Below are 9,922 nucleotides of genomic sequence, written 5' to 3' on the forward strand. Positions count from 1 at the left end.
CTCTATTTTAAGATAATATGAGTCATTGGAAACTTTTATCACGCAGCATTCAGGAGATAAAAGCAGTTTACTGAAATCTGTAGCACCTGTACGCTATGAATAACAGGGAGCAATGGTTAATTTTTCATGATAACCTACTTACATCTTATCGACTGAATTTTGAAAGAAAGATTACAAATTGATTTTATTTACGTTTCTTTTAATAATCTTAATATAATAATAAAAAAATAACAAAATCAAATTTAATATCACAAAGAAATGTGAAGTACAATATTTCAAAATTTTTTATTTTTTAGATTAATGTAAAAGATATTATAAAACTGTTCAGAAAATCCATTTTTTTCTAGACTTGTCCTAATAAATAGCAAAAACAGTTTTTTTCAATTATATATTTAATTATATTAAGTACATCTTATCATGCTATGATTTATATTTTTATTATAATCTAATGCTGAGACAATCGCCCAGTAATTGATACAATCATTAGATATCTTAAAGTCAATATTTAATTATGATTTGATACTCGAATCTGCCTGATATTTCCACCTTAAATTTTATTTTCGTTTTTTTATCATGTAAAATTAAGAGATTTTAAACACGAGATATTTTGGAACCCAATAAAATTAAAATAACAATAAAAATATGTTAAAATTGTAATTTATCAACGATTAAATGTCCGGAATATTAATCATAATTTCTTGGTACGTTACATCAAATTACCGGATGCTTTTATATTAATAATTCATATGGTAATTATTCTATATACACATATACACTTATTCATAATTATCAAATATGTAAAGACAAATTAAAAAAATACGTAATTTATATTTTTTCTATAAATTTAAAAAAAGATATAGGCTTAAAAATATCTACTTTTCTCACATTCAGATTATCTATACATGCATTCAGATTATCTTATACATAATCTTATCATGAATCGCAGGAACAAGGGTTATAGCTTCGTGTGTATATAAACCAGCGGCAGAAACCGTAATGCACACTTTCTTGAATCACAAGAAGTATCACAATAGCAATACTTCGAAGGTGAGTACCGACATCGTCATTAGTTAAGCACTTTGTGTATGTAATTTAAATAACTACAGATTATATGTAAAAATATATGTAAGAATTGGATAATATTATTACTCTCTATTTCTCTATTTTAGCATTATACAAAACTATTTTTCTTTATAATAATTAGAAATTATATAATATGCATAAAGAATTAAACGTTATTTACTCAAAACTTGTTTTAAGTATATTATTTTAATATTTTACAAATATTTTGTCAAAGATATGGCTACTTTATATTATAATCGATTAGGAATGGAATTCAGATTAATATTCACATTTATTTTATAAGTACTGTTATTATTTTACTATTTGTCTTGTATCATAAAAATAACTTATTCTTATTTTATTAATAAGTGATTAATTAAAATAACAACTTATTTATATTTTAAGTAGATTAATTTGATATGATATAGTTTAATCAGCAATATACGATAAAAATTTAGTGACATTTGCAATACCATAAATTCGATACCAGATATAAAACCATACATAAAACGCAGTTAGTATAATAAATATCTAACCAATATATTTCAAAAATGTTATTTTAGAATTATATAGGCCATAAATGTAATCAAAAATACTTTTTATTAATGATCCATAAGTAAATCTAACTTGATAAAATCATTTTTATTGACTACTTACAATTAGTCTTAGCCCAATATAAAATTCGTTATGCACAATTATTATGCCATAAACATAATAAGATATAACTACAACGTACAACATATATAATTATAATGTATCTCTAAAGACGTCAATAATCTAAGCAAAATTTATTTTCGCAGATGAAATTTACATTGGCATTGCTGGCCTTCGTGGCTACGTCCACCGCATGGCGAATCCCCAATGTCGGCCGAGGTGAACTTGCTAAAGAGCTTCAAGATTTCTTGGACCTCTTGCCGCAGCAAGAAATAGCTTCAATCACCCTCCAGTATTATTCCCAGGACGCGGAATTCCAAGCTATGATCCGATACTTCAAATCCGACGGCTTCAAGCAGCTCGTGAAAGACATCGAAGTTCTACCTGAGATGCAAGCTCTGATGGACTACGCCTATAACGCCGGCGTTGACGTTTACAAACTGAAAGACATGTTGTTCAACTGGCTCGGAATCACCCAAGCCAACTTCGCCGTTGATAAACAGATCACTGGTGGACTCCGCGGATATGCCGATGATATCAGGGCCGTCATTAATCCTGTTATCCCTCGCCTTATCGACCTTTACAAAACCAAGATGCAAAATTCCCCGGTGTTCCAAGACTACATCGCTCAACTGAAGTCCCCGAATTTCGAGCAACTCGTCAACAAGGTTTATGTTCACCCCAAATGCCAGGAGCTTTTGAGACACGCTGCAAACGCGAACATTGATCTTAAGCTCGTCAGGGACTTGCTGAAAACTATCCTCGGCATCGAGCTTCCTTTCTATTCTGTCGTTCAATATTAGAGATGGCATCGTTATATATTAAAAAATAATTAAATCCATGCAAAGAATTTTTTTCTATTGCGTCAATAACGCTTTTATAACACTCAAAAAATTGTTATAAACTATTCAGCCATGCAATTGTGTACTTTACTTATGCAAAATAATAAATAAGCTTTTTTTCTTATAGATGTGCTATACTTTTTTCTTTTTACCCATGTCCCTATATTGTATTAAAGACGAAAAAATTTATATATTTAAATATTGCTTTAATAGACCTTATTTCAAAAAATTATTCAAGATTTGTAATGTTGTATTACAAACTAAGAAATTCATTAAGAATAAAATATATATTCCCTTTACTTTTAAGTTTACTTAAAAGAAGTTTACTTACGTACTAAAAATGATTAATTATTTTAAATAAAACATGAATTAGCATCGTAATTAAATATGAGAAATATCAAGATTCTTTCAAGTGATCATCTTTATTAATTCTAATCGTCACGACCGACGTTTTGACCATTGATTTTGAACAATTATAATCGTAAATTATAATAATAAGATGTTTATTTATTTTAATATTTACCGGTTATTGTGATAAATATCACTGCACTCAGTGGTCGAATTGGAATAAAGACACCCGTCATGGATTGCAGGGAAGTCTAGGTTTCAATTCTGGCTGGAGAGTGATATGTTTTGTAATAAATTCTTTACAGTAATTTTTTATTTTTAAAAAACGACGTTTATTAGCATCAAAAGTTATACATCGATTGAGAAGGATCAAAACCAATGGTCAAAACGTCATGACGATTATAATTGAAAACCAACGATCAAAACGTCAGGTTAATTGTAATTAATAAAAATGGCCAGTTAGGTCGAATAAAAAATTGTTATTGTTAATTATTTATTGGCAAAAGAAAAAGTTTCTGATTTGGTTTAATTATACATACCGTTGACCTAAAGAATGGTATCGATCTTACTGGTTTATTAACTTTAAATATTTACCGCGGTTATTGCGATAAATATCACCACATGTCTCTAGAGATGTCTCTAGGGATAAATCGATAATATCTAGATATCGATATTACCGTGGAACAGTATAAAAAATTTATCGATAACCTTTTGCCTCCGATAAATCGTTATATCGATATCAGTTTCAACGATATTTCATAATTTGCAATTAGTCTTGTTTAGCGTTCCATGAAAAATCTATTTTTATTGTTAATTATTTACTGGCAAAGTTTCTGATTTGGTTTATTTATAAAAAACATGTAAAATAAATAAAAATCGCATTAAAACCGTTTTATTTTCTACATTACCTAATATTACAAATCTTGAAATGACATAAATTTAAAATTCTTAAGTTTAATTTAATTATTTGCGCTTTCAACACTTTATACTTATTGTTAGTTTTATAAAAAAAAATATATATATATATATATTCTTAATATTCTATTTTTTATCATTACTGCGAGCTTTACTTTGTGCTGAAGCATATCGTATTCCGAGAAGAACACTGTCACAACTAAAAAATGTACAATTTTCAGAAAAAAAAAAAACAAATTTAATTGAAATTTCTTTTAATTGTGAAATAACTAACGTAATATGGGCTTAACTCGACATCGAAATGTTTTGAGTTGACAGTATCCTTCTCGGAGTGTGATATTTTTTAAAGATATATATTCACTTTCTCTCTCTTTTTACAAACAAATTTACTACATATTTTCATTATTCAACCGAATATTTATTACTAAATTTAAAAATTTTATTAGAATAAATAAGTGTTTTTAATATCACATGATTATAATCACACATAGCTGGCTGACGTAGAAACAATGTAAATGCCTGTGTATGCTGTTATCCGCAAGTTGCCTTGTTGTGACACAAAACTAATTTTAAAGAAAGTACATGCGAAACAGAAGTAAGTAGTTGAAGGAGAAAGTTATGTATTAAGTTAAGACTGGAATATTAAGAAAATTATATTAAACTAAAATTTATAAGTTAAAGCGATGTAAGAAGAACTTATTTATATTGGTATTTAAAACGAACTTAGCTTTTTATTCTCATCTTTATGTTACATAAAACAAATAAAATAAAACAATTAAAACAATATATTGAGCAATGGCATTCTTGAATTACATAATTATTTAAATAATTGTTTGATTCAAGAATGCCATTGCTCAATATATTGTTTTAATTGTTTTATTTTATTTGTTTTATGTAACATAAAGATGAGAATAAAAAGCTAAGTAAATATTAAATTATTATTTGCAATTTTTACATCTATTTTTACATCTATTACATACATTACATCAATGTATAACGACATAAAATAAGAGGATACATGTTTAAAATACGCGTTTAAAATATTACATATATTAATTGTAATATGGGAACTTAAGACCAAATATTCTAGCAGTAAGTTTCGTTACTTCCTGTAATTCCAATCCCTTTTCTCTGGTCGTCGTGACAAAATTTTTATAAGTTTGATTTCCATACAAATTATCGATTAATTTCTGCATTTCCGGGGACATAATCTTCTCGATAAAATCAGCAAAGACCTTTGAATTCTGCAGCTTGTCTTTGTAAAGAGCGTCAATCTCATCGATAGGTAGTGTATCCCAAAGTTCCTCGATCATTCCTTTCATTCCATCACCGACTTTCTGCATTCCAACCTGAGATTCGAAAACGCTCTCTATTTTAGGCGGCACATAACCCTCCATGCCAATGGCTTTGTGCAACGATTGGATATAATCGACAACACTCAATCCAGCCTTCTCGAGATATGCTACTAATGCTTGATGTTCCTCAAGAACTTCGACGTCACGCAGAATGGAATGAAATTCAGGTGTAAACATGTATACCAGAGCGTCTTGTACTTTTTTATCTTCGGCCATATACTTGATCAGTACCTCCATAAACGGGTCCTCAATAAGGTCCAAAAAATCCATCAATTCGTCATCCAGTGTACGCTCCTGGTGAACAAGAATTCCGTTCGGTACAGTAATGCCGAGGACTATGTACATGACATCCGCTACGATTTGCGTATTCACTCCTCTACTTTTGAGCCCATTCACGATGATTTGGAAGGATCTAACCTGGTAGAGTTTGTTTACGAGCTGCTGAAAGTTGGGGGACCTGAGTTGGTGGATGAAGCCGATGAAGGCTGAAGAGCTCTTCATCTTATGCACATAATTGCGAATGAACTTGTTAAAAGGGATCACTTTCTTGATGTCTTTAAAAAGTCCTGCAAGCCCACCGGTCCTCTGTATGTTCGCAGAATACGCATGAGAAGGTGGTATGAGTTCAGCGATACCAAGAACTTTGTTAACTTGGTTTACTAGAAGATAAATATCGACTCCTTCATGTTGCACATAGTTCAGAAAGTTGATCACTTCAGGGATGGCTTCCACATCTACCACCAGGTCTCGTAATACAGTCGAAGTTAAAAGATAATTAACAACTTCTTGTACTTCAGCATCTTCTGATACGTAATCTAGTATGATTGCCTTAATTTCTGGAGCAGGGATTAGGTCCAAAAAGTCATGAATATCCTCGTGAAGGGGACCACTGCCAAAATCCGGGAATTGGCGAGCTTGTCCCAGACCGATAATGGCCAAGACGGCAAACAGCGTTAACGTCAACTTCATCTATAAATATAATACATTCACGCGTAAGAAATTACTATTGAATGTATTACAATGTACATTTTTATATGTATATAAAATAAATAAATGTATAAATGTAACGCAACAAAAAAAATTATTTTGAAAAATATATTAAACTTTTTAATTATGATTGTTCCATTTGCGATTATATTGAATGATAAAAGGAAATAATTATTATTATCTAATTAATGTTTTTCTTAATTATGTGCAATTTACTTCTTTTCTTTAAATGCAATTTCATTTAATCCACTTTTTATGTTTATATATTGATCTTTTATAAGAGGTTTTGTTTTTACTTACTGTGACAGCTACGGATAAGCAAAGTGACATTCATATAAAGTTGGTTACTGTAGATTTATATACGAAAAGCAGTTATCTGGAATCTTGTTAGGCGAATCAGTTAATAGAGGATTAGATAAGATAAAGTTGATGTGTGATGTGTTACTTGATAAGTGAATGGACACAACAAGTATTATAAAATATCATATTGTTTACTTTGCCATTTCTTATTCAAAAGAACAAAACATTTTATCAGATTTTATCTATAGAAAGTTCTTGTTATATTAGAACAATTCTATTAATATAAATCACATTTACTGTAATAAGATTTATTTTATCTTTTAGTAAAATAAATCTTATTACTAAGATTTATTTTATCTTTTAGTAAAATAAATCTTATTACGCGGTAAAGAAAAATTACTATTTATTTTGATATAACTCACTTTTAATTCGATTTATAACTCATTTTATTAAATTATAAATTCTAGTAAAAATATTGTTATTATTTAGCGAAATAAGATTAATACTCGTTATCAGAACTTTTTTATTTTATCACTTTGATAATTAATTCTTTCTACATATCTGATGTTTCACATATGATATTTAATATTTTTTGCAACATGGAATATTCTATAATATCCTTTATTATAACACAAAGAATCGTAGCAATATAAAGGGATATCGTGTTTTTAATCTTTTTATTACACATCGAACTAATACTATATTAGCAATAAATTTTTGTTTTGATCTCGTTATTTTTAATAATTGCCGCGTTACTATAAATTTAGAGATAAATCTATTCTGTGAACTAAATTGGTTTTTAATGTTATCTTGGACTAACTTATCTATAACTCTTATTTAATAACAAAAAATAAGAAAGTTGTTATCAATAATAAGTTGTTTTAAGAATGTTTTGGCAAATTTGATGTGATTTGAATGTAATTATCATTAACAATCCGGAAAAAAAAACAATTTAATTATGGACTTAATAAATTTTATGATACAAAGTGAAGTGGAAGCATTATTTTTTCTCGACGAAGAAAATGTATAATCTATGATTTTAAGATTAGCGAATAAACCAATTCGTCAATCACTCATAAGATATTGCACAAATCAAACAGATAACACAATAGCGAATAAACCAATTCGTCAAACACTCATAAGATATTGCACAAATCAAACAGATAACACAACTTATTAAAAATAATTATATCATAAAAGATAGGCGGATATTAAAATAAGATTTTTAAGATAAAATAAGTAGAAATATTAAGACTGAAATATTCTTTAAGCATAAAAGTCAGTCATTTGTTTTATACAAAAATGGGCGAATCAAATATGCATTAAATCTAAATAAATACAAATACAAATTTTACGAATATATAGGGGAGACTGGGGCTGGTTGTTACACGGGTAGGTTGTTACAGTGCCAACGGTAGCTAAACCGAAAACGCTATAGTAACGTTAGAAAGAGATAAATGATCACGCCAGTGTCGGAAGACATACCGCGCGAGCTAGTGGCGCTGGCGTTCTTGTGAGAGGAGCCCGGACAAGCAACCGTCAAAAACGCAGGTTTGTCTATTGGTCTAGCACTTGTTATCTAAATAAGCAGAAATGTGTATGTTGTGGTATATACTCTCTAATTTCTTCTGTTTACAATAAACCTTACTTTTATAAACTTTACAAATATTTGTGTTTTAATATTTAATCTTAAAATTAAAACAATTTACTCCGTGTGGTGTAACAACCAGCCCCTGGTGTGGGATAAAAAGTTACATGTCTCTTTTTTCAGAATTTTTTAATTTATATAATTTCTAATAAGCGGTTAGATAAAATTATTATTAAATTTAAATCCCGATTAGTTACTGAATCTAGCAAACCTAGATTCATTTATAAGAACAACATAATCAAAGAGTTGAGACACTTTATAGAAAAAATGTCACAACCAGTCCCGGTCTCCCCTATCGTATGTATAATAAGAAACAGAGTTGTATTATTTTCATATAGTTTAGTTATTTTTTAGTTCATATGTATTGTATGTATAATATATATTATATATACTATTTTATAATAATATGTCTGTATATATATATATATATATATATATATATATATATATATATATATATAAACAAATAAAATATAACATATATATGCATGACATGTGACAAAATGTCCAAACTTACGCTGTTTTTGTGACAATTATTTGTTCAAATATAACAAACTTTATTTTGTATTTGTCTTTCAATCAACTTTGGTGTACTACATAAAAAAAAACAAATAAGTCTATTAAAAAAATCAAAGTAAGAGCCAGAATTTTTACAAATAAAAATTCTACAAAAAAAACTGCAATTCGGCAAATTAGTAGCTGCTTCAGTTGATTTCTGACGTTTATTTCAGTGAAAACCTTATCTCAATATTTCTAACATCTCAGAAGGTAATAAGTGTGTTAATACTTAAGTAAATCATCCTGGTATATATATATATATATATATATATATATATATATATGATACATGTGATACACACACACATACATTACACATAATTAGATAAGGAACAATCAGATTCAGATATCGATTTGCACGAAAATCTAGAAAAATATTTGATAAGCTTTTAAGCGTAAAAACATATGGAATTTTGCATATATATATGCATTGTTATGCATATATATGCATATATATATATATATATATATATATATATTTGCAAAATTCTATATGTTTTTACGGTTAAAAGCTTATCAAATAATTTCTATATTTTCGCGTGAATCAATATTATATCTAAATCTGATTGTTTCTTATCTATTTCTCTGTAACCACTTCATGCACTTGATATTACCAGTATATAAATGCAGTACGATAATTATCCACAGTTGTCAAAAAGCATCTACAGCTCTAACACGGTAAGTTTCTTTATACATCTTATATATGTTGCAAACTTAAACAATCGCATTTATACGAATTACCGCTCTCCTTATTTTAATTATTCAATGATTAATCCACAGTTTAATACAAATTTAAGTTTTTTAGTAAAAATTTAATTACATAAATACTTTTTTAAATAAATTCTTATCAATAACGGATTACATATATCTTTGTATTTTAATTTTATCTTTTTATATTTCCTATATTATACTTTTCTCATATATTGTAATTTCCAAGTTAATATTTTATTTATATCTAAAAATCTAATTTAAACAAAACAAGAACAAAGAAAAGAAAGAAATATAGAAAGAACCTATATAACTCTTTTGTTACATATTTCTATTTTAATTTTTATTCCAATTTATAAATATTTTTAGACTTCTATATATATTTTTCTATATATTTTTGATTTCTACATCTAGTATACGTAATGTTAAGTAATCTTAATGAAACTATAATTCTTATTTATATCATTCATCTTATACTAATATATAATCGCAAGTGTGTGTATATATATATATATATATATATATATATATATATATATATATAT

The 9,922-nt window shown here is 27.7% G+C and overlaps 3 protein-coding genes across 3 annotated transcripts in view; 2 read left to right on the forward strand and 1 right to left on the reverse strand.

Moving 5' to 3' along the window:
* Nucleotides 1-991: 991 nt before the first annotated feature.
* LOC112462452 lies at nucleotides 992-2,667 on the forward strand. Its single transcript, XM_025028241.1, has 2 exons — nucleotides 992-1,047; nucleotides 1,863-2,667. The coding sequence occupies exons 1-2, from the start codon at nucleotides 997-999 to the stop codon at nucleotides 2,517-2,519; spliced, it is 708 nt and encodes a 235-aa protein (XP_024884009.1). The 5' UTR covers nucleotides 992-996; the 3' UTR covers nucleotides 2,520-2,667.
* Nucleotides 2,668-4,668: 2,001 nt separating this feature from the next.
* Nucleotides 4,669-6,517, reverse strand: LOC112462448. The gene is made up of 2 exons (XM_025028232.1): nucleotides 6,464-6,517; nucleotides 4,669-6,145 (listed from the first exon to the last, which is right to left on the reverse strand). Exons 1-2 carry the CDS (start codon nucleotides 6,491-6,493, stop codon nucleotides 4,874-4,876), a joined length of 1,302 nt encoding a protein of 433 aa, XP_024884000.1. The 5' UTR covers nucleotides 6,494-6,517; the 3' UTR covers nucleotides 4,669-4,873.
* Nucleotides 6,518-9,283: 2,766 nt separating this feature from the next.
* The window catches only part of LOC112462470, a gene marked incomplete at its 3' end in the record, with an annotated part of 1,816 nt that continues 1,177 nt past the window's right edge, over nucleotides 9,284-9,922 (forward strand). The window contains exon 1 of the mRNA XM_025028270.1: nucleotides 9,284-9,347. Within this exon, the coding sequence (XP_024884038.1) occupies nucleotides 9,294-9,347 (54 nt within the window). The remainder of the gene's footprint in view (nucleotides 9,348-9,922) is intronic.

This window comes from Temnothorax curvispinosus, unplaced genomic scaffold (assembly GCF_003070985.1).
Source record: "Temnothorax curvispinosus isolate PA1 unplaced genomic scaffold, ASM307098v1 QBEX01012454.1, whole genome shotgun sequence".
Lineage (NCBI taxonomy): Eukaryota > Metazoa > Arthropoda > Insecta > Hymenoptera > Formicidae > Temnothorax > Temnothorax curvispinosus.

Excerpts from the sequence above, each read along its gene's own strand:
- LOC112462448 (XM_025028232.1), bottom strand. The coding sequence starts at position 6,493 with ATGTCACTTTGCTTATCCGTAGCTGTCACA. Across the intron at positions 6,146-6,463 it reads GCTTATCCGTAGCTGTCACA|ATGAAGTTGACGTTAACGCT; the intron begins GTAAGTAAAAAC and ends TTATATTTATAG.
- LOC112462452 (XM_025028241.1), top strand. The coding sequence starts at position 997 with ATGCACACTTTCTTGAATCACAAGAAGTATCACAATAGCAATACTTCG. Across the intron at positions 1,048-1,862 it reads ACAATAGCAATACTTCGAAG|ATGAAATTTACATTGGCATT; the intron begins GTGAGTACCGAC and ends TTATTTTCGCAG.